This window comes from Capsicum annuum, chromosome 4 (genome assembly GCF_002878395.1).
Source record: "Capsicum annuum cultivar UCD-10X-F1 chromosome 4, UCD10Xv1.1, whole genome shotgun sequence".
Taxonomy (NCBI): Eukaryota; Viridiplantae; Streptophyta; class Magnoliopsida; order Solanales; family Solanaceae; genus Capsicum; species Capsicum annuum.
Window position 1 is genome coordinate 56,357,667 of NC_061114.1, and position 25,712 is coordinate 56,383,378.

The 25,712-nt window shown below is 38.2% G+C and overlaps 1 protein-coding gene across 9 annotated transcripts in view; it reads left to right on the forward strand.

The window, feature by feature from the left end:
- Window positions 1-1,767: 1,767 nt before the first annotated feature.
- LOC107868094 (protease Do-like 7) overlaps window positions 1,768-25,712 on the forward strand; it is a 53,950-nt gene continuing 30,005 nt past the window's right edge. For 3 of the 9 annotated variants that reach the window (XR_007054938.1, XM_047411819.1, XM_047411821.1), the window contains exons 1-6: window positions 1,768-2,203; window positions 3,366-3,436; window positions 17,309-17,443; window positions 19,663-19,721; window positions 25,215-25,277; window positions 25,462-25,498. Coding sequence is in view for 8 of the 9 variants with exons in the window: in XM_047411819.1 (XP_047267775.1) it covers window positions 1,783-2,203; window positions 3,366-3,436; window positions 17,309-17,443; window positions 19,663-19,721; window positions 25,215-25,277; window positions 25,462-25,498 (786 nt within the window). In the remaining variant the exon portion in view is untranslated. Of the gene's footprint in view, window positions 2,204-2,223; window positions 2,243-3,365; window positions 3,437-6,509; window positions 6,712-17,308; window positions 17,444-19,662; window positions 19,757-25,214; window positions 25,278-25,461; window positions 25,499-25,712 lie in introns of those variants that run through there. The other 6 variants (XM_016714665.2, XM_016714667.2, XM_047411823.1 and 3 more) reach the window with 5 other exon arrangements.

Genomic DNA, 25,712 nt, shown 5'->3' on the forward strand with positions numbered 1-25,712 from the left:
TGAAACAAATAAATTAAAACATGAAAATAAAGTTAAAGAAAAAATAAAAACTGAAAATAATAAAAAACAGAATAATAAATTTAAAGGAAAAAATAAAAAAGCGAAAAAAGGTAGAATAATAAAAGTAAAGGAAAATTAAAAAAGTGAAAATAATAAAAAATAGGCAAAAACTCCTGTACTATGTCAGTTTTGTAAGTTGGATACTTCTACTTACATATTTGTCATCAGAACCCTTGAACCTATCAAAAAACAACATTTTGCACCCTTTGACCGTTAATCATGCCTATGTGGCAAGGTCATGTTGACTAAGATAAAGAGAGTGTAGCCACTCGCCTGGGGGTGCGATTGGGGGTCAATTTTTGGCCAATTTTACATTAAAATAATTAAAAGAATATTAAAATTTAAAAAATAAATAAAAAAGGGTCCTTTTTCTCTTCCATCTTTTTAAATTTAAAAATATTTTTAAAATTTTAAAATAATTTAAAAATATTTTTAATATTTTAAAAAAATAAAAAAGGGTCCTTTTTTCCTTCCATCTTTTTTAATTTAAAAATATTTTTAGAAATTTAAAACTAATTTTAAAAATATTAAAAAATAAAAATATATTTTCCCTCCTCACCCCAGCCCGTCCCAACCCCCACACCCCACCCAGCCCCATCCCACCCCACTCCCTACCTCCCTACGCCACCTCAACACCCGTTCAGCCCTTCCCCACCCCCACCCCAGCCCGTCCTCACCCCCCACGCTACCCAACCCCATCCCACCCCACCCCGCCTCTCCATCCCACCCAGCCCCGTCCCCACTCCCTCACACCTCACCAGCCCCATCCAGGCCTTTCCAACCCTACCCTCAATCCCCATAACCCTCCCAACCCCATCCCCACCCCACCCTAGTCCCTTCCAGCCCCCTCCACCCCACCCCAACACTCTTCCAGCCCCCCCCACACGTTCACCTTTTATTTTTTATTTTAATTTTCCCTCTTAATTCAATTTTTTTATTTTTTTAATTAAAATTTAAATTTGAAATCTTTTTATTTTTTTGGGGATTAAAATTTAAATTTAAATTAAAAGTGAGTGATAGTGAATATTGAAAAAAAATTAGTGAATTTCGCTTGAAAAAAATTAAAATTTTTGTGAATTTGTTAAAAATATTCAAATTTAAAAATAACAAATTTATAATGTTTGTATATATGAATTTGTAGTTAAAAATTTAAATTAGTTGGAGAAGAATTTTAATTATTTGGAATGAATTTGATGTTTAATTTGTGAGAAAAAATAAAAACATGATTATTCAAATTTTTCTACAATTTATAAATTTTTCTTATTTAATTAAATTAATTTTAATATTTAATTTGTTATGTAGCATTTTTAAAGTGACTTGGAATTTAATGTAATATTTTTTAAATGACGTGGCAGATGATGTGGCAGACGTGTCAGATGTGGCAGCTGATATGATAGTTGACGTGGAAGAGAGTGTGTTAAACTCATCAAAAAAGGGGTTAAAATATTATTTTTTAGTGGGTTCAGGGGTTCAAATGACAAATATATAAGTAGAAATATCCAACTTATAAAATCGATATAGTACAGAGGTCCAGAAATTTATTTTGTCTAAAGTATAATATTTAAAAGATAAATAAATATGAAAAATTTAAAAATATATTTGAGATATAGACGAGCAAAATAATACTTATAGTATATCTATTCTAGAAAAAAAATACAATTTCCTGATCGAAAACTAGCACTTTGGGCCCGTATCATCCGGTACGAACTTTATTAAATCATCATGACAAACCACCATAAAAGAGGGGCGGGGACCTCAAAAGTGTCAACACCAACTCAAATTTCCACCGATTTCTTCTCCTTTCTCTCTCCAAATCAGCTTACAAGTAAGCCGAATACTCCATCATCGCCGGGATATTCCCTCTCGGTCATCCCTAACCGTCAATTTCAATCACAACAGAATTGCAGAACAATGAAAGAGAATTTGTGTATGGACATTGATCCTCCTCTGTTCAATGAAAACCTCGCTACTGCCGAAGATTGGCGAAAAACTCTTAGCAAAGTAGTTCCTGCTGTCGTCGTTCTACGAACCACCGCTTGCCGAGCTTTCGACACTGAATCTGCTGGTGTTAGTTCCGCTACGGGCTTCGTTGTTGATAAGCGTCGCGGAATTATACTCACCAATCGTCATGTTGTTAAACCTGGTGATTAGTTAAAATCCTTCATGTAGTCTCAAATTATCTGTTAGTCTGTTGCTCCCTCCGTTTCAATTTGTCCTATTTTGACTCATCATGGAATTTAAGAACACATAGAAGACTTAATCTTGTGGGATTAAATTAAAAGATATCAAATTTATTAAAGTGTCCTTTAATCTCGTGGTCTTAAATATGCCACATGGAAAGTTGAATTAAAGAGTTGCTAAAAAAACACTAGGTGAATGTGATTTCTTCCCATATGTCCTAGCCTTGTTGGACAGAGTTACTTGATATCTATTATTGATGTGTGGTGCCAGGGATCTCATGGAATTAGTCAAGGTGCACAAAAACTGACGAACACCATGGTCATGGAAAAAGAGTTGTTAAAAAAAAGGAAAGAGATATTTGTTTTGAAACATATACCAAAAAGGAAAGTTGGATGAATAAATTGAATTAGAGGGAGTACTAATTAAGTGTTTGGACAAAATTTGAGTTGATGTGGGAAAACGTTTATGGAAGTACTCCCTCCATCCCGAAATACTTGTCACAATTTCCATTTCCTTTTGAGAGTCAAATGATATGAACTTTGATCAACATTTTAAGATGTTTTTTTTTAATCATATGAATATGAGAAAAATTGTAATTTATAATACTTTTTGTATAATATTTGAATTAAATTTTAATTTTGAATTATCGAATTAATCTAATCTACTTTAGTTTTCAAATTTAGTTAAATTGATTTTCGAGAAGTGAAATGTGATCACTATTTTGGAACAGAGGGAGTAATTTGGACTTATGTTTGGACATGAATTTGACTTGGACAAAAAATTCATGAAACTTGAAACTTGGTGAGTGGTGAGTGGAACTTGAAGATTTTATAAAATTTACGCAAAATTCACTTCAAATAACTATTTCAATATTCCACTTGAAGTTCAAATAACATTTCACTTGAAGCCCGAAAATTCTTGTCGAAATAAGTACTTGCAAATAATAATTTCAGTATTTACAGATACTGTCATGGCTAAATGGACCCTAAGAAAGTAGGGTAATGAGTATAGATTACCAGAAATCACCATTCCATTTATCATAATGGTCGAGTTTAGATAACCAAGAGAGAAATTTGGAGTTCATACTTTGTATATTGATGGATGTGTTGTTCATTTGCTTGTAGGACCTGTGATGGCTGAAGCTATGTTTGTGAACCGTGAAGAAATACCAGTTTGCCCTATATACAGGGACCCTGTGAGTTCACTTGAGATATTCTTTGCTGTGATTGTTACATCCTGTTTATATGCATTTATTTTTGGTTACTTTAGCTGAGCAGTTATTATCTACACATTAGATTTGAATCACGGGATACGCCTAGGAAGAATTACTTAATGATGGGGGTAAGTGGAAAAATTCTCGGATATCTGAGCCGTGGGCACCAGTTACTAAAAAAAAAAGATTTGAGCCGTGGGTACAATTATTGAGAAATCTTAGACACATCTTCAGTGCGTTGTACCCAAAGTGAACCTTAATTGAACTAAGACTATTAGGATATAATATGGCATTTCATAGTTATCGATTATGAACATTTTGCTTATGCGGGTTGTGGATGTCCCTCATAGCTGTGTGAATTTGCCAAATGGAATGGCTAATCTTCAAACTTGAATTAGTATCAATGTTAGACATCTTTGTTAATATTGGGAGCAATGGCTTAATATTGTTAACAAAGGGTGTGTCCTCGTGGTCAATGAAGTGAGTTGAGAACCTAATGTCTCAGGTTCAAATCCCCCAGAGACAAAAAATACTAGGTGATTCTTCCCATCTGTTCTAGCCTTGGTGGGCATAGTTACTTGATATCTATTATTGGTGGAAGGTGGCAGGTATTTCGTGGATTTAGTTGAGTTGCACGAAAGTTGGCCCAGACACCGCAATTATAAATAAATAAATAAATGTTCGAACAAGTTGAATTACAAGTTTGAACTTTTTAGCTTGATAGAAGAGGTATAACGGTAAAGAAACTAGTGACATGCTTAGAAATTCAATTGGTTGAAGCTGGTGGTTATGCCTTTTTTAATGTGTTAGCAAAGTTATCGATGATGATGTGTATCTAGTGTATAGGATTCCACTTGGGAGTGGTTATGTATATTCCTTAGGGATGTAAGCTCCGAAGGTTCACAAGGTGGACATAGAGAAAGATCAATGTAATACACTACAATTCCATTTGAGAGTTTAGCCTAGTTGAGGGCCTGAAATTGGCAATTGTTGATTATGAGATTATGATACGAGTACGACCACGAGGATGGACGAGAATGAGTGCATATTGAATCCGTCCAAGGAAGTGCACTAGTGAAGTATAAAAGAGGGCCTAAATGCACTAAAAACAACCCCTAAGTTACAGTTTATGGGCACCTTACCCTTGAGGGGTATTGTGGTCATTTTGTATTCCGTTTTGTAATACACTGTATATAGAACCTCTTAGGGTTTTTAGTCTTAGTTTTTGTTGAATATGAAAGTGTAACACTTAGAAACATCTGTCTTGAGAGAATGGCCCTTCTTGGCCAAAATTGTAACTAGGGACATCAACTTGAGTGTGGAATCACTCGTGTTGGATTCAAGCTTGGAAACGTTGGATGCTTGGGAGATCAAGGTCACTCTTGTGCCAATTTAGGAGTTAGGTATTCGTTGTGTGTATTGTTAAAGGTCCAAGAGTGGAATAGGCTCTTGGGTTTTTAAGATTACATCTTCATTTTGTCTATCTATCTATCCTCTTGTTTGTTGTAATCGTTGTTTCTTGTTTTTGTTAATGTAACCCGTGAGGTGTTGTTATTGTTACCACTTTGTTGTTGTTCATCTTGTCTTCATATTATTGTTGTTGTTGCTGTTTTGGTGTGATAAACACCTTCTTCATTTCATTATTGTTGTTGTCATTGTCGAATTCGAGTGAGGTTTCCAATCGGTCCAAGAATCCTTTTGATTAGTGGACTGTTTGGGGTGTGTTTAGTGTTCCCGTGGTTTTTATTGTATCATTTGGTATCAAAGCATTGCTTGATCTTGTTCCTACAAGATCAAATCTTGGACTAGCTCACTTGAAAAAAAAAATTGAAATCTGAAAATTGCAAAAAAAGAACAATCTGTCCATTTTGTGTTCTTGGCCAAAAATTGTGTTCTTGTTGTGTCTTGGCCAGATTTTTACTTGTCTTGAGTGTTTCTAGTGTTAGTTTTGTTCTCCGCTAACACTTTGAGTCTAAATCTAAGTTTGAGCTTGTATTTGTTGAAGTTGTAGTCGTGAACTTGGACTTGGCCGATTTGTTGTTGAGCATTGTTGTGGTGGACTGTTTTGGCCTTGTGGCCTTCATCTTGTTGTTGTTATAAGCTTGGCCACGTGATATTGTTGTTCATTGGTGGCCTAAGAACCATTTTGTTGAAGTTGTAGTTGTCTTGGCCAAGTGTTGAAGATATGATATTGTATTGTGAAAATTGGAAGTTAGCCGTGTGAAATTGTTGGTGTTCTTGGAGATTATTGTTGGTTGTTCTTGGTGATTGTTGATTTTGATCTTGAGGTTCTTCACAACCTTCATAGTTTGTTAAAATAAAGTGAACCTTAGATCTATAAAGGTGAATGGAAATAGGTGAAGCTTTGTTAGTCTTGAAAGACATACCATCACTCATCAACTAGTCAATCACATCTCAACCACTTTCCAACAACTTTCCATGATTCAAGGACCCATGTTTTAAGGAGAAGTACAAGTAAAGTCAAAGTCTTGAAAATTGAAAAAGGCTCCAAGACTTATTTTTTTTCCTCCTAAAACAAAATTTCACCAATCCAAATTAAATTTTTGACCAAGACATGAACACGTGAGAATAACAATTCGTTAGAAAGACTGCAACCAATACGTGGCTGCCACGGCAAGTTACTGTTCATGCATCAAATTTTGGCTCAAATTTCAGATTTCATAGTTTTCATTTGTTGTTTCTTAGTTTCAATTTCGTTGGTTCCAATAATAATTGGCAAACTAGTACTCATCTACTAGATTGTTAGTTAGTCTTTGTGTTCGTTCATTCGTGTTAAACGTTTGTTGTGTGCTTTTCTCTTTTGTGAATTCGTTGTATCTTATTGGTTCAAGTTCGTAAACAAATTTTCTTTGAGTCAACTCAAACGAAAATTCATTCCGGACAAGAGTAGACTCGATCCTCAATCACTCACGAAGTACAAGCCGACTTTCAACACTTGTGAAATCAAGTGTGAGGTAAAACCGAGAGTGAGAGTGTGGTGAGGCATTTTAACTAACAAGTATGTTTTATTGTTTGTTGTTGTCCTTTGTTGTAGGTACCATGGCTGTCACTAATCTTGATGCCACGTTTGATCGCATTAATGACGATATTGAAGAAATGAAATGGCACGTGGAAAGGCTATGCCAATTTTTACCTAAACTTATCCCACAAAATCCAACTTCCCTTGTCCAAACACCTTGTGCCAAGAGCTTCCCGAAGGAAGAGGTGGGATACCTTGACCCCACCAAGGTAAAAAGGTAAAAAGGAGATTGAAACATCTTTGGTACTTGATAGTGAACTTATAGAGAGCGAAGCACTTGCTAGTTCCAAATCTGTCCGTGAGATAGATCATGCTTTCTTTAGGTTTAATGTTTTGTTTGAAGATGATATAAACACTCCTAATGAACCTAGTGGTGAAAATGATGGTATAGCTTGCCTTAAAGGCTTTAGCCGATATACTAACGCACTATGGTGTGACAACATTACTCCTAAAGATGGAAATCTCTTCTTGGAAGATGAGAGTACTCTTATGGGCAAGGAATGTGTAGTCTCGGAAATGAGTACTCTTGGTAGTACTCTTAGTGTGCATGATGATCAATTTACTATTAAATGTAGTTCACTACTTGAGCATGTAAATGGAGTGCTTAACAATTCTCAAGTTAGTGATGGTGTCTATAGAATTGATCTTGATAATGCGCATGACTCTTTGAACGTTTTGTGTGGTAAAAGCATTGCAATTAGTTTTGTTCATAGAGATCATATGTGTGAAAATGTTTTTGTGCGTGAATGTGGGAGTGACATTCTAGGGGAAGAAAGGGCTAGCCTCGGCTTTGGCCCTTGGCTAAATTTTCCATTTGATCCTGGTACCATCTTAGGGTGGGAAAGGACGACTCTCAGCCTATTTTCCTTTTGTCTTGATGCTTCTCCGAGCCACTTTCTTTGTAACAATTGTACTAATCTTTTTTATGATTAAAACAAAGGACTCGTGGCTATACTTCAAATTTTTCCCACCTTAGCATGGCATGTTGATGTGTTATTTTTGCTAACCCTAACCCTTCATGTCATGAGGATGTATACTTGTTTATCTTCTCTTGATTTGCAAGGTACGGATTCGAGGTCGAATCCTTTTCAAGAATGGGAGGATGATATGAGTACGACCACGAGGATGGATGAGAACGAGTGCGTATTGAATCCGTCCAAGGAAGTGCACAAGTGAAGTATAAAAGAGGGCCTAAATGCACTAAAACAGCCCCTAAGTTACAGTTTATGGGCACCTTACCCTTGAGGGGTATTGTGGTCATTTTGTATTCCATTTTGTATTACACTATATATAGAACCTCTTAGGGTTTTTAGTCTTAGTTTTTGTTGAATATGAAAGTGTAACACTTAGAAACATCTGTCTTGAGAGAATGGCCCTTCTTGGCCAAAATTGTAACTAGGGACATCAACTTGAGTGTGGAATCACTCGTGTTGGATTCAAGCTTGGAAACGTTGGATGCTTGGGAGATCAAGGTCACTCTTGTGCCAATTTAGGAGTTAGGTATTCGTTGTGTGTATTGTTAAAGGTCCAAGAGTGGAATAGGCTCTTGGGTTTTTAAGATTATGCCTTCATTTTGTCTAACTATCTATCTTCTTGTTTGTTGTAATCGTTGTTTCTTGTTTTTGTTAATGTAACCCGTGAGGTGTTGTTATTGTTACCACTTTGTTGTTGTTCATCTTGTCTTCATATTATTGTTGTTGTTGCTGTTTTGGTGTGATAAACACCTTCTTCATTTCATTATTGTTGTTGTCATTGTCAAATCCGAGTGAGGTTTCCAATCGATCCAAGAATCCTTTTGATTAGTGGATTGTTTGGGGTGTGTTTAGTGTTCCCGTGGTTTTTATTGTATCAGATTATGTGATTTGAATATTTTGATTATAGTGAATAAGAAAAAGGGCATTGTGACACCATTGCATCTTGTTTCAGCAGGCCATATTCATGTGATTCATTATAGTTAGATACCAAGAAGATGATCACTAACATGCCTTTTCTTTTACTCAGGTAGATAGAATTGTTTTCTCGGTAAACAAATTATATTTTTTGGCATTTCATGGATTCTCCGAGAAGATTGTTGTCAAATGCTCACTCATGAGCGCACTTAAGCCCTAAAGCTAAATTCAAAACTGGCGGAGGGCTATGTCGTTGTTAACCAACACTTCAGTTCAGTGCAGTCACCCAAGGCATATATCTCATCACCCATGGTCATTGTCATAAAGAGGCCACACTAAATATTAAATATTGCACATAATTACACATTTTAGTTTAGGGTCTATCAGAAACAGCCTATTCACCTTCATAAGGTAGGGGTAGGGTTGTATACATACCACCTTCCCCAGACCCTACTTGTGGATTACACTAGGCATGTTGTTGTAATTGTACATTTGCAATTCCTTTGTCCCTATAATTGTTATTTAGGTATATATGAATTGTTAATTATATATATACAAGAATCTTTCTTTATTTCAACCTTTCTTTGTTAATTCCCATGCTTTACTTGCGGAAGAGGTAAACGTGTTGCTAGAGTTGGTAGGCTCAGGATAGGGTCTTGGAATATAGGGACGCTCCAGGGAAAATCTATAGAGCTAGTGAAGATTCTTAGGAAGAGGAGGATCAATATTGCTTGTGTCCAGGAGACTAAGTGGGTAGGGTCTAAGGCTAGGGATGTGGATGGTTACAAGCTTTGGTACTCTGGAAACGAGAGGCGTAGGAATGAAGTTGGTGTCCTAGTAGATGAAGAGCTTAGAGGGCAGGTAGTTGAGGTTAAGAGGATCAGTGATAGACTGCTGACTATTAAGTTGGTCTTTAAGAGGTTTACCCTAAACGTGTGTAGTGTGTATGCGCCACAGGTGGGCTTGGACGGTGAGGAGAAGAGGCGGTTTTGGGAGGATTTGGATGAGGTGGTGAGAGGTGTGCCTAGCTCTGAGAAAATCGTTGTGGCAGGGGATTTCAACGGGCACATCGGGGCATTCCCGAGAGGCTTTGGTGATGTGCATGGTGGTTTTGGCTTTGAGGTGAGAAATGATGAGGGAGCTGCTCTGTTGGACTTTGCGAGGTCCTATGGGCTGGTGGTGGTGAATTCGAGCTTTCCTAAGAAGGACAATCACTTGATCACCTTTCGAAACGCGATAGCCAAGACCCAGATTGACTATCTGCCCCTTAGGAAAGGGGATAGGGTGTTGTATTAGGATTGTACGGTCATTTTGAGTGAGAACCTGTCGACCTAGCATAGGCTCTTGGTGATGGACTTGGGTATAAAAAAGGATAAGAAGAAAAGGGGTGGGGAGGGTCGACAGAGAATTAAGTGGGGCGGCTTGACGTCGGTGAATGCGTGGGAGATAGGGGAGAAGATGGCGGGAATGAAGGTGTGGGAGTATAGGGGAGACGTGGACGGTATGTGGAATATAGTGGATAAGTGCATCAAGGCGACTGGTAGTGAAAGGTTGGGTGTTTCCAGGGGCCGGGCTGGTTACTTTCGGGGGGATTGGTGGTGGAATGAAGCTGTTAAGAAGAAAGTGGAGACTAAGAATGGGGCGCATGCTAAGTTGGTTGATAGTAAAGAGGAAGAAAAGAAGTGGGTAGATAGGGAGGAGTAAAAGTTAGCTAGGAAAGAGGCTAAGTTAGCAGTTATGGCTGCTAAAACGACAACGTTTGAGAGCTTGTATGCGGGGTTAGAGGAGAAAGAAGGGGAAAAAAGGTTGTTTAGACTTGCTAAGGCTAGAGAGAGGAAGGGTCGTGATCTCGACCAGGTGAAGTGCATTAAAGGGGAGGATGGTAAAGTATTGGTGGAGGACGGTCACATTAAGAAAAGATGACAGTCTTATTTTCATAGGCTCTTGAATGATGAAGGGGATAAAGCTATTGCGTTAGGGGAGCTGGAGCACTTGAGGAGTGTTGTGATTTTAGTTACTGTAGACGTTTTAAGGTGGAGGAGGTCAGAGAGGCTGTTGGCAGGATGCGAAGGAGTAGGGCCACGGGGCCTGATGAGATTCTCGTGGATTTTTGAAAGCTTTCTGGCGAGGCGGGTTTAAGGTGGTTGATTGATTTGTTTAACGACATTTTCAAGTCAGTGAAAATATCCGAGGCTTGGAGATGGAGTACTATGATCCCTCTATATAAGAATAAGGGTGACATTCAGAGTTGCAACAATTATAGGGGTATTAAGTTATTGAGTCACACTATGAAGATTTGGGAGCTAATGGTCGAGTTGAGGTTGAGGAGGATAGTGTCTATTTCGGAGAACCAATTTGGATTTATGCCCGGGCGCTTGACGACGGAGGCAATTCACCTAGTGCGGAGACTAGTGGAACAATATAGGGAAAGGAAGAAGGACCTGCACATGGTGTTTATCGACTTGGAGAAGGCATACGACAAAGTCCTTAGGGAGGTTCTTTGAAGATGCTTGGAGGTTAGTGGGGCCCCGATGGCATATATCAGAGCAATCAAGGATATGTATGATGGAGCTAAGACCCATGTGAGGACGACAGGAGGCGATTTAGAGCATTTTCATGTCTTGACAGGGTTGCATCAGGGATCTACTCTTAGCCCGTTTTTGTTTGCCTTGGTGTTGGATGTGTTAACGCGGCGTATTCAAGGAGAGGTGCTTTGGTGTATGCTTTTTGCAGATGATGTTGTTTTGATTGATGAGACACGGGGAGGTGTAAATGACAAATTAGAGGTGTGGAGATAGACCCTTGAGTCTAAAGGGTTCAGGTTGAGTAGGAGCAAGACCGAGTATTTGGAATGCAAGTTTGAGGGCTTGAGGTAGGAGTGGTAGTTAAGTTGAATTCCCAGGTGGTGTGTAAGAGAGATATTTTCAAGTATCTCGGGTCCATGATTCAGGGGATGGTGAGATCGACGAGAATGTCTCTCATCGTATTGGGGCGGGATGGATGAAGTGGAAGCTCGCCTCGGGGGTGTTGTGTGATAAGAAGGTGCCACTCAAGCTTAAAGGCAAAATCTACAAGGTGGCAGTCCGCCCGGCCATGTTGTATGGAGCGGAGTGTTGGCCAGTCAAGAATTTTCACATTCAAAATTTGAAGGTGGCAGAAATGCGGATGTTGCGTTGGATGTGTGGGCTTACTAGGGGTGATAAAGTTCGGAATGAGACTATTCGGGAGAAGGTTGGAGTGGCTTCAGTGGAGGATAAGATGCGGGAAGTCCGATTGAGATGGTTTGGACACGTGATGAGAAGGGGCACGGATGCACCGGTTCGTAGGTGTGAGCGGCTAGCTTTGGATGGCTTCAGACGGGGCAGGGGTAGGCCAAAGAAATATTGGAGAGAGGTGATTAGACGGGACATGGAGCAGTTACAGCTCACTGAGGACGTACCGTAGATAGGAAGTTATGGAGGTTGCGTATTAGGATAAAAGGCTAGTGTTAGTTTGGGTCGGTAGGGTAGGGCGTAGCTTGGTGGGTGTATTATTCTTGGTATGCTACGTTGTTGCATGCTGTATTGTGATGGTGTACTATTCTTTGGTTGCTATTCCTTGTGGGTGGTGTATTTATGTCTTGTCATCTTGTTACGTGTTTTTTTGCGGATTTGATTAATATTCTTTGTCTTGAGCCGGGGGTCTATCGGAAACAGCTTTGCTACTTCTCGGAAGGTAGTGGTATGGACTGCGTACATCTTACCCTCCCCAGACCCCACTATGTGGGAATACACCGGGTTTGTTGTTGTTGTACTTGCGACTTTGTGCTTCAGGCCCAACAAACCTCAAGTTTTTGTGCTTTTTGCCTTTGATTTTGACTTGTAATGTCGCTTAAGGATAACAACACCATTATATTCCCAGCAAGTGGAGGAAGTGGAGTCTAGGGATGGCAGAGTCTACGGGGTTAGTACCACTACCTCAGTGGGGAGGTAGGGAGTCTGTTTCGAATAAACCCCCAACTCAAGCCAAAAAAAACTTCATAGAAAAAAACATAATATAAGAACAAGAAACAATAGTTAGTAACAAACAACAAATAATAACAAAACAAGATTATCACAAAATAATACTACCAACAGTCAAACAACAAACATTACCAAAACTCCCTGAACAAGACATTACAAGCTCAACGCTATGCGTACTAGCATGGATAACAAAACAAAACACTTCTATCTACTAACATGGATGCCTGATATGGAAAAGAAAGCTAGAAACTGAAATTATAACTAAAGAGAGGAGATGAAGATGATAACAATGACACAAGATGAAACAAGACACGGATTCAACACAAACACAAGGGAAATTGCATAGAAAATAAATATAGATAGTGAGACCAAGATTATTTCAAGATTAAGAACCAAGTGTATTTCAACACTAACCCCTAATGAATGTAACAATCAAAACCACACTCTTACGGTGACCACCAAGGTAATCGACTCACCTCAAGATCCACCGTTTCTAAGCATCGTACAATATCGGCTTTTCCAAGCCCTACACTAAAGATGGCTTATCCAAGCGGGGCAACCAAGGTATCTTATAACTTGAATGAATGGTGCCTTTTCAATGCTCTCAAAAACCGAGTATGGTTCATACTTCAAGGCTTGTGGTTCTCGGGTTAGCATCAATGTAAGCAACCAAGCAACCTTCTACACACGAGATTGCTTTAAGTCATGCTCAAAATGATCCTTCCTTGCGTATCCTTATGCTCTCGAGGTGATCAAGTCTTGAGCCTTTACGTGTTGGCCTTCAAAGATGTCATCAAAAGCTAAGGTGGCCATTTGATTCATATTAATGCACCCTTTCCTACTAAGCTTCTACCCTTTCCTATTAACTTTCTACAAACGTAGCACTATGCTTACTAGCATGGATAATAAAACAAAACACTCCTATCTACTATTTACTAACCGGGATGCACCCTTTTCTACTAACATTCTACCCTAATTCGCATCTTCTCCCATCTAGGGTCATGTCCTTGGTAAGCCGTAACTACTAAATGTCATGGCTAATTACCTTCCTCCAATATTTCTTCGGTCTACCTCTATCCTGTCCGAATCTATCCATAGCCAACTTCTCATACCTTCGCACACGAGCATTCGTGCACCTCCTCATCACATGCCCGAATCATCTCAACCTCGCTTTCCGCATCTTATCTTCCACCAAAATCACTCCCACCTCGTCTCGAATAACCTCATTTCTTATCCTATTCCTCTTGGTAAACCCACACACCCATCACAACATCCTCATCTCTGCCACCTTCATCTTTTAGATGTGAGAGTTCTTGACTGACCAACACTCCGCTCTATTCAACATAGCTGGTCTAACCGCCACTCTGTAGAACTTGCCTTTAAGTAAAGAAGACACCTTCTTATCGCACAAGACTCCAAGTATAAACCTCCATTTCATCCACCCTGTACTAATATGGTGGGTGAAATCTTTGTCAATATCTTCATTTCCCTAGATCATAGACCCAAGATACTTGAAACTATCTCGATTCTGGATGTCTTGAGTCTCAAGCTTCCCTACCACGCTAGGCTCATGCATGACCTTACTGAACTTGCACTCCAAATATTCTGTCTTAGTCTTGCTCAACCTAAACCCTTCACACTCTAGAGTGATGCGTCTAAACTTTCAACTTAGCATTAACTCCTCCGAGGGTCTCGTCAATCAAAACCACATCATCCACAAATAACATACACCATGACACCGCACCTTGAATTTGCCGTATCAAAATATCCATCACCAACACCCATAAAATGGGCTAAGGGCCGATCCCAATGCATCCCGTCAGTATGAAAAAGTACTGCGAGTCTGCTCCCGCAGTTCTTACATGAGTCTTAACTTCGTCATACATGTCCTTAATTGATCTAGTATACGTCATAGGAACAACTCTGGCCTCCAAGCACCTCCATAGAACCTCCTTGGGACTTTGTTATTCGCCTTCTCTAGATCGATGAACACCATGTGTAAGTGCTTTTCTTCTCTTTGTACTGCTCTATTAGTCTCCTAACAAGATGAATGACCTCTGTAGTGTTGTAGTGTCGCTTAAGAAATCTTTCTTAATGTAGCTATCCATGTAACAAATACTAGTTGTATGATAAATTTATCATTTTACTTAGAGCAGTTTCCTTTCAAGCTGATTGTAGGTAGCGTGTGTGAATAAATGATTGCCTTGAATCGGGATTGTCAGTTCATCGTTTTCTGTTTTGTGTGAATTGCGGGATTCATCATTTATCACAATAATTTATCTATAGGTAATATCAACCAGTTATGTGTAAAGCTTATTTGTTACATTTGTATTAGATCCGAGTGTTTGACAGGAGTATGACTTTATACCTAAAAAAGGGTAAAAAAGAGGTCTTTGTAAGGAGTATGATTACAGACTTATATGATAACTAGATATCCAGGCACGGGCCCAGTATATGTTATTTTTTTGTCTCAATTTATGTGACATAAATAAAATTTAGCTAATCAATTATATTTTTAATATGTTTTTAGATATTTTAAGTTGTTAGCTATTGTAATTTATACTACTTTTTTGACATTAGATTTTACTATTTTAAGCTGTTAGCTATTGTAATTTATAATACTCTACTTGTCAAAACTTTTGTGACATTGATTGTCAATTATATTTTAAAAATAATTTAAGTTTTTAATTATTGTGATTTATAATATTTTTCTTAAATGACTCATAATAATAAATTAGAAGTAATAAAACAAATTGCTATAAAAATATTTGTGAAAAAAATTTAAGTGGACCTCGTATAAGATGTCAAGTTAATTAAAATATTAAGAGTTAATTTATCATTTTATGCCTATTTTACTTTTTTATTAAATATTACTCCCTACGTCTCATTTTATGTGTCGTCATTTTCTTTTTGGTCCGTCTCAAAAAGAAGGTCACCTTTCCTTATTTGGTAACTATTTAATGACATCATTTTCATTTTATCTTTAGTGGATCCTACTAAGGATAAAATGTCATAAATAACTTTAAGAATGACAATTTTGTAAACTTTACAAAGTCATCACTTATTTCTTAAACTTCGTGCTCGATCAAATGACGACACAAAAAATGGGATGGAGGTAGTATTAATTTTTTAATGCTTAGATGACTTATACTAATTAATTAGGAGTGATATAGTAAAATTACGGTTGAAACAACTGAAGCAAACATGTCATAAATGTCTATTTTACTTTTTTATTAAATATTGTTAATTTTCTAATTCATAAATGACATATAATAATTAATTAGGGGTAAAATCACAGAGCAAGCAGACATGTCGACGAATACGTACGGTTGAAACAACTAAAGCAGACATGTCATAAATGTCTATTTTATTTTTTTTAATTAAATATTATTAATTTTCTAATACGTAAATGACATATAATTATTAATTAGGGGTGATATAGTAAAATCACAAAGCAAGCAGGTTCGTCGATAAAGAGGTGCCTGCTTTACCATGCTTCTATATAGTACTAGATATTGAGGGGGCCGTGCTAGCACGGACCCAATATATGTTATTTTTTTATCTCAATTTATGTGACACAAATAAAATTTACATAATCAATTATAGTTTTAATATACTTTTAGATATTTTAAGCTTTAAGCTGTTAGTTATTGTAATTTATAATACTCTCCTTGTCCAAACTTTTGTGGCATTGATAGTCAATTATGTTTTAAAAATAATTTAAGTTTTTAATTATTATGATTTATAATTTATAATTTTTTTCTTCTATTTCAATTTAGATGACACTGATATAATTTCGAGAGTCAACCAAATATCACGATTGAAGTAGCGAAGCAGACATGCCTTAAATGACTCATAATAACTAATTAGAAGTAATATAACAAAGTTGCTATAAAAATACTTGTGAAAAAAATTTAAGTGGGGCTCATATAAGATGTCAAGTTAATTTAAAACATCAAGAGTTAATTTATCATTTTATGTCTGTGTTACGTTTTTTATTAAATATTATTAATTTTGTAATATTTAGATGACTTATAATAATTAAAATTAGGGTTGATATAGTAAAATTACTGTTGAAGCAGTTGAAGGAAACATGTCATAAGTTTCTATTTTACTTTTTTTTATTAAATATTAGTAATTTTCTAATAAATAAATGACATATAATAATTAATTAGGAATGATATAGCAAAATCACGGAGCAGATCGTCGTCAAGCATGTCGACGAAGAGCTGCTTCCCACCACACATATATAGTACTAATTTTTATTAAATATTATTAATTTTTGATACGTAAATGAAATATAATAATTAATTAGGAGTGATGTAGTAAAACCACAAAGAAAGCAGGCACGTCGACGAAGAGATGCTTGCTTTACCACGCTTCTATATAGTACTAATACGGGGATACATGGGTCTTATTAGAAAGACTGAATTGATTTGTTCAAGTCTCTCTCTCGCTCTCTTTTATAATGTTTTTTTTTTTTTATTAAGGTTAAGTTTAACTTTTAAGGAACTGGTAAATGTACAGTGAATAATGACTTTTTTATCCTTTATGTTGTCCGCTCCTTCTAGACGAATACATAGATTATGTACGATAATACGCCTTGTTATGTGTCAACTAGGTATGGTGAGAGTCCATGTATCGCAAGGTTTTGCCTTGGCTTGTAATGATAACAATGATTAGCTTGCTAGTGATGAAAGTTTCCAACCATATTGAAAATGAAAAAGTACAGTGTGATGACTTCCTATGATGCATATGGCCAAGAAATCCATGTTTGCTTGAAATGAGATTTTTCTTTGTACTTTAGTATGTTGCTCTGTGCAGATTTACATAAGGATGACGATAGTTTCCTATTAATGCATGAACTTCATATTCTTCATTTAACTGTTTTGATCATCAATAACCATTGATGCGCATTTTTCAGGTTCATGATTTCGGCTTCTTTCGCTATGACCCTGGTGCAATACAATTTTTGAGCTATGAAGAGATTCCTCTTGCTCCTGATGCTGCTTCAGTAGGTGTAGAAATAAGGGTTGTTGGTAATGACAGTGGAGAGAAGGTACTTGACATTTTGTTCGATTATCCTTTTTTTTGGTCAATTTCTGTCAATTATGTTAATCATTTCCTTTAATTCAAAAGGGAAGCAAATGATTTTTTTTTATATGTAAGAGTCAATAGATGAGTTTCATCGTTCGGAAACAACCTCTATCTCACCTCTGTGGTAGTGGTATGGACAAGGTACACTTATCCTCCCGAGACTCCACTTTACGGGAATATACTGGGTGTATTGTTGTTGTAGATGAGTTTCATCGTGTTGGGTGCTTATATATTTGTTCCTATTGCAATGTTTTAATTTATGTCTCACTGTCCTTTTCAGTTGTTAAAAAAAAACAATGCTACTTTATATTCAAACGGCATTTTGATACATTACTCGCATAGTTTAAGACTATAAGATTCAAGAACCTCCTTTACTTTTTTAAACTCCGTGCTTAGTCAAATTATGACACATAAATTGAGACCACGGGAGTAGTAATTTTGGTAAATGTAGACACAGGTGAGAATCATGTTTGTGATTTTGTATATAAATGTGCGGTATTATGCTTTAGAATCACGTTTATATTATGCTAAAGTGTTGTGCTACTAACTTGAAATAATAACTTGAAGTATACATATTTAGAATCACGTATATATACTAGAAAATTACGTAGAAAATCATATAAATTATAATATAATTAACAACTTAAAATATCTAAAACTACATAACAAATTTGATTGACTTTCTCAAATATTTCATCAATGTCACATAAATTAGGATAAAAAAATAACATATAGTATCTGAAAATTGTGTAAAAATACTATAAATCAATAAATAATAACCTAAAATATTTTAAAATATATAAAAAAATTTATTAACTTTTCAAATTTCATTTGTACCACATAAATTAAAATAAAAAAGTGACATATATTGGATCAGTGCTGACTCGGATTCCAATATCTAGTAACTAAATAAGACCTATATTATGACTAGTCGACTACGTCGTGCTACGCACGGCCCAATGTTGATCCTTAAAAATTCTACGTTATGTATAATTTTATCATTTAATTAAAATCTTCATTTGTTTGGTTGATAAATTCTAAGTTAGATATATATTATTATATTTAAATTGATGAAATTTGTATAACAATATTTTAAGTTGTTCAAACTTTTGTGACATTGATAGTCAATTATGTTTTTTAAATAATTTAAGTTTTTAATTATTGTCATTTATAATGTTTTTTCTTTTATTCTACTAATTAGAAGTGACATAGTAAAATTATTATAAAAAATACTTGTGAGGTTTTTTTTGAAGTGGTCCCATATAAAACGTCAAGTTAATTTTAAACATCAAAAATTAATTTATCATTTTATGTCTATTATTATATTTTTTATTAAATATTATTAATTATTAATTATTAATTTTTTAATATTTAAATGATTTATAATAATTACTTAGGGGTAATATAGTAAAATCACGATTGAAAAAGCTGATGCAAGCATGTAAACATGAGCTGCTTCAGCTGCTTATTGTGACTTCTTATATAGTAGAATTATGCTAAGGGCTATGCTAAATATATTCGAATCCCACACAACATATATAGATGTGTGTGTGTGGGTGTGCACGTGCGCGTGTGCGTTGGACCCTAGTCAAACAGAAGACTTTGAATTATACTGGCCCCCATATCAAAATTTTGATATCTCTAAACCAGGTAAACTTCCCTCCAATCAAGTGAGAATCATGTCATTCCATATCCTCTATCCATCTTGAAAAATCAGCCATCATGTTTGGAATTCTGTAACAACCTCTTCTTCCTTCCATAAGTCTGTATAAAAGTCCGAGAAGTGACGCAAAGTCCCTCTCAAAGTTCTCTAACTGCTGCAATTTCTTCCCAACATAGTAGCTTCTCAGTCCTGGCATGGGGGACATAAACCTTATTATCCTCTACTATTGTTGTTGTTTGAATTGCCTATTGAATATCATTGAGGTATCTTTTTCTATTGTGATGTCACTTACTGAGTTACTGGTACTTTTAATCCTATTGCTGATATAGTCATGCATTGGAAACCAGGTCCTGGAACTTGTCTTGTGTGGTTGATATCTCAAATTAGTTGTTATACATGGGCTTTTGTTTTTATGTTCTATTGACCCTTCCCTTGTATAGTCAAAGTTTCTTGTGGTATTATGCTTTAGAATTTCTAGATTCTTATTCTTTTGGATTTTATTGTTCTGAATTATTCAGGTATCTATTTTGGCGGGTACCCTTGCTCGATTAGATAGAGATGCTCCGCAATATAAAAAGTATGTAACTTGCCACCCAGAATGTTCTTTCCTGAGTAAGTCCTGATGCTAGAATGTGATGAATTTTGTTTGTTTTTTGGGATAAACAGATTGTGTTGAATTACTGTTGCATTGATCTTAGTTGTTGACTGTACTTGACGAAATGATACTAGAGTTTAGTAGAGCCTGGATGAATATTAGCAGTGTTTAACATTATTTTGAAATACCATTTGTTTTGTGATCTTGGAACCAAAAAAAACAATCTTTTTTGAAATCTGCTTTTATGTGCTTTGTGGTGTGTCTCAATTGCAGTATAGGATCTCCTTCATCCAAGTGCACTCTGTCATGTGATCTTGAAAATTGTCTCGTGGCTGAATTTTTGGATATCAAACAGTTTAGTTTAATATGAAGTGACACTGATTATGGATCTCAAATCTTATATGTTTAAAGAATTAAGCACCAGCTGTAGACTCATGCTAAATTTAGTCTTTCCATCCTGAATGATTTTGGGTTCTAAGTCTGTCACATGGATTTAATGCTGCCTCATATCAACAACAACAACAACAAACCTAGTGTATTCCCACAAAGTGAGGTCTGGGAAGGGTAAGATGTACGCAGTCCATACCGCTACCTACGAAGAAGTAGTGAGGCTGTTTCTGATAGACCCTCGGCTTAAGATAAAAAATACTAAACAAGGGGATGGATGACATAACAGAAATAAGGAGTAAGAAATGATAAAATAGAAATCAAAGCAATACGAAATACGAGAAATAAGGGCAACACAAAATAAGAAAATAGGAACTAAGAAATAAGGAATAGGACACCCACCTAGTAGTAACATACACTCACAAACCAAAGACACCTAAGTACACAGTCCTAGGATTACTAACCCGGCTACACAAGGTCTCTCCTGACTGCTAGCTACAGCCCACATACTCACATTAGCCTTCTACCCTTATCCGCGACCTCCACACCTTCCTATCTAGGGTCATGTCCTCAGTAAGTTGCAACTGCTCCATGTCATGTCTAATCACCTTCCTCCAGTATTTCTTCGGCCTACCTCTACTTCTCCTGAAGCCATCTAACGCTAGCCTCTACACGTACGAACTAGGGTATCCGCACCCCTCCTCATCACATGCCCAAACCATCTCAGCCTTCCTTCCCGCATCTTGTCCTCCACCGAAGCCACTCCCACCTTCTCCCGGATAATCTCATTCTTAACTCTGTCCTCTCTAGTAAGCCCACACATCTAACGCAACATCCTCATTTCCTCCACCTTCAATTTTTGGATGTGGGAGTGCTTGACTGGCCAACACTCCGCTCCATACAACATGGCCGGACGGACTGTCACTCTATAGAATTTGCCTTTAAGCTTAAGGGGAACCTTCTTATCGCATAACACTCCCGAGGCGAGCCTCCATTTCATCCAACCTGCTCCAATACGTTTGGCGACATTCTTATCAATCTCACCATTCCCCTGAATTATAGACCCAAGATACTTAAAACTATCCCTCTTACAAACATCCTGGGAGTCCAACCTCACCACCACTTCGTCCTCCTGCCTCAAGTCACTAAATTTGCATTCCAAATACTCCGTCTTGGACCTACTCAACCTGAACCCCTTAGACTCAAGGGTTTGCCTCCAGACCTCCAATTTGTCATTCACACCCCCTCGTGTCTCATCAATCAGCACTACATCATCCGCAAATAACATACACCAAGGCACCTAGCCTTGAATACTCCGCATCAACACGTTCATCACCACCGCAAATAGGAACGGTCTAAGAGTCGATCCCTGATGCAACCTTGTATTGATCCAAAAATGCTCTGAGTCTCCTCCTGCCGTTCTCACCCTGGTCTTTCCTTCATCGTACATGTCCTTAATAGTTCTAATGTACACCACCGGGACCCCTCTCACCTCCAAGCATCTCCAAAGAACCTTCCTCGGGACTTTATCATACACCTTTTCTAGGTTGATAAACACCAAGTGTAAGTCCCTCTTCCTTTCTCTATACTGCCCCACCAATCTCCTCACCAAGTGGATTGCCTCTGTCGTCGAGCGACCAAGTATAAATCCAAATTGATTCTTCGAAACGGACACGACCCTCAATCTCTGCTAAACCATTCTCTCCCAAATCTTCATAGTGTGACTCAACTCAACAGCTTAATACCCCTATAATTGTTGCTACTCTGAATATCACCCTTGTTTTTATATAACGGAATCATCGTACTCGATCTCCAAGCCTCAGGCATTCTCGCAGTCTTGAAAATGTCGTTAAACAAATCAGTCAACCATCTTAAACCTGCTCCACCAGTATACTTCTAAAAATCCACCGGAATCTCGTCAAGCCTCATCGCCTTACCCCTCCGCATCCTACGAATAGCCTCTCTGACCTCCTCAACCTTAAACGCCTACAGTAACTGAAATCACGGCTCTCCTCCGAATGCTCCAGCTCCCCTAACTCAATGCCTCTGTCCCCTTCCTCGTTCAAAAGTCTATGAAAGTACTCGTGCGATCTCTTCTTAATGTGAGCATCCTCCACTAAAACACTACCATCCTCTCCCTTAATGCACTTCACTTGATCGAGGTCACGAACCTTCTGCTCCCTCGCCTTAGCAAGCCTATACAACCTCTTTTCTCCGTCTTTCTCCTCTAACCCTGCATACAAGCTCTCGAACGCTGCTGACTTAGCAGCCGTAACTGCTAACTTAGCCTCCTTCTTTGCTACTTTGTAGATCTCCCTATTCACCCGCTTTTCCTCTTCATCTTTACTCTCAATCAACTTAACATACGCCCCCTTCTTAATCTCTACTTTCTTCTTCACTTCTTCATTCCACCACCAGTCCCCCTTATGATGTCCTGCTCGACTCCTCGAAACACCCAACACATCTCTAGCAGTCTCCGTGATGCAGCTGATAGCCCTATCTCACATAACATCCATGTATCCCCTGCACTCCCACACCCCCAAACCCGCCACCTTTTCCCCTATCTCCAGTGCACTAACTGGTGTCAAGCCACCCCACTTAATTCTAGGTCGACCCTCCCCGGCCCTTCTCTTTTTGTTCTTCTTGATAGACAAGTCCATCACTAGAAGCCTGTGCTGGGTCGAAAGGTGCTCACTTGGAATGACTTTACAGTCCTTACATAACACCCTATCTCCCTTCCTAAGTAGTAGAAAGTCAATCTAAGTCTTGGCTATCGCGCTTCAGAAGGTAATCAGGTGATCCTCCTTCTTCGGAAAGCACGAATTCACTACTGCCAGCCCAAAGGCCCTCGCAAAATCCAATGGAGCAGCTCCCTCACCATTTCTAACACCGAAACCAAAACCACCATGCACATCGTCATAGCCTTCCGGTAAGACCCCAATGTACCCATTGAAGTCCTCTGCTATGACAATCTTCTCCGAGCTAGGCACGCTTCTCACCACCTCATCCAAATTCTCCCAAAATCTCACCTTCACCTCCTCTTCCAAGCTCACCTGCGGCACATAAACACTACACACATGCATCGTAAAACCCCCAATGACCAACTTAATCTTCATCAGCCTATCACTGACCCTCTTAACCTGCACCACCTGTCCTCTAAGCTCCTCATCCACTAAGATAACGGCTCCATTCCGATGCCACTCTCTGAGTACTATAGCTTGTACCCATCCACATCCCTAGCTTTAGATCCTACCCACCTAGTCTCCTGAACACACGCAATATTAATCCTCCTCTTCTTAAGAATCTTCACCAACTCTACGGACTTACCCTGAAGGGTCCCAATGTTCCAACACCCTACCGTCAACCTATCTTCTCTCGCCTCTCACCTACCTCTAACACCCCTCACCTACCTAGCCTTAACGCTCGACCTATACGCCCACCCATCCCTGCCCTCCCCTCCTCACCCCCTCCCAAAACAGCCCTCACCCCCAACCCCCTCGGACATGACCCTAATCCACCATCAACCCCTCCAGCCACTACTCAAAAACCAAAACAAAGCCCCAAACCGACAAATAGACGAACAAAGCAATCGTACGAAAACAGTAAGAGAAGGCATGCACAAAGTACACTATTCGGTCTAGCAGCTAGCACAACACAACACAATCCACCAATAACAAAAGCAGCCAGATCACCACTACAAATCGCAAGAAACAGGAAGCAAGGAACAGAAAAGAATCAATAAACAAAATAATACAAAGAAACCAAACTGTGGGAAGTGACTAAAATATCAAAGTTTAGATGTCATCGGTACGCCTGCGTGCTGCTGGTTCCGGCAATTTTGATGTCGAAATTGGTTGCCGAAATAAAGTCGCCGGAAAAAAGGCCGCTGGTGCGTCGCCGGAGCGTCTTCTGGTTAATGCCGGGATCTGGACGTCGACCGCTGCTGCACACTTGCACCGTTGCCGGAGTCGAGCCGACGGTAACCCTAATCCCGCCGGCGATAGCAGTTGACGAGGCAGAACAAAGGGGGAGGGAGAGGGAAGAAGATAGAGAGAACTGGGGGGAGAGAGAAAACGAGGGAGAGAGATTAAACCTTACCTGTTGCCGGCGCGACTACGCCGTCGCCCGCGTCGGAGTCTGCCGGTCAGATGAAATTGACGTTACGGGTGAAACGTTAAAGGTGAACGTTGAGGGTGTAACGTTAAGGGGCGGCAGCAGTGTAACATTAATGCTGCCTCATATCAATTTAGTAAATTCCTTAAAGTAGAATCAGCAGTGTAAGGTCTTTGTACACTTTACCCTCTACCTCCCCGAGATAGTGGTAAGGTGCATACAATTTACCCTCCCTAGACCTCACTTGTGGATTTTACTGGGCATGTTGTTGTTCGAATCAGCAGTGTAAGCTAATGGAGTATTTTCTGTCAAGTGTGCCTACTTCTCACTTTTCTGGTACTACCCAGCCAGATCCTCAGTCATTGAAGTCTACTCCGTAGAGTAAAACTCCTATAAGTAGCTTGTTTTCGTAGGATTGTATCTCATGGTGGGTGTCTTACCCAGTCAAATTTACAAAAAATGGGCTTCAAGAAAATGTAGCAGATGCTTTATGTGCAAGAGAGGAGCAGAGGAAGCGAATCATCTTTTGCTACACTACCTGGTGAATAGTTAGATCTGAGTGATGTTCTTGAACACAGTCAGATAGATCTTGGTGATGCCAAGATCAATGAAGGAGCTGTTGTAGTGTTGGAATGGATGGAAATTGTATGAAGATATCAGGAAATTATGGTCTGTCCTTTCCACTCGGTGTATTTTTGGGTGATTCCATTGCAGAGGAACCAAAGATATTTCAAACAGAAAGCAGTCTGTCATAAGCTTAAGTATAAACATTTGCATTTTTTTTTTGGTTTGCCTTTTTCACTTAAATTGCTAGCTTTATGACAGAGTCTTTTAGATTTTCTTAGCTCCTTATTGAGGGACTGAGTTAGTTGTTCATATATGCATCTACTTGGTGCTTTTCTAATTAATAATGTCATTTTACTTGTCAAAAGAATTAATTATTAAAGATTTTTGTTTGTGTTATTGCATATCAAGGACTTCAAAGTTTTCCAGTGCAATGAGTAGGCTGAGGCATTTGGAGAGATGTGTCCCGTTTAAGTTAATCAACTGAACTACCACCTTGTCCTTTGCATATGCTAGATCTACCTGGCTTCCCTGTAATTGTGAAGAACCTGTTTTTTCCTAAATGAAGTTCTGCAGTTCTTTTCTATCGGTGAACAGTTTTGCAAGTCATGGTTCCCATTATGTATGCATTTGATAACAATTCCAATTTTCGGTGCAGAAACGGCTACAATGACTTCAACACATTCTACATGCAAGTAAGCATAGTGATTTTACTCTCTCGTTATTAGGCAGTAGACTGGAAATTTTGCCTTTCTGACTTGACTAGATATGGATTTAGTGAAATGGTTAATGTTGTCTGCCTTCAGTATCTTCGCTTACCAATTTGTTGAGGATGTTTAAGGTTTATGCTTGTAGTGATATTCACCATTGATAGAATGATAAATGATAATACAATCGTTGTCAATGTTA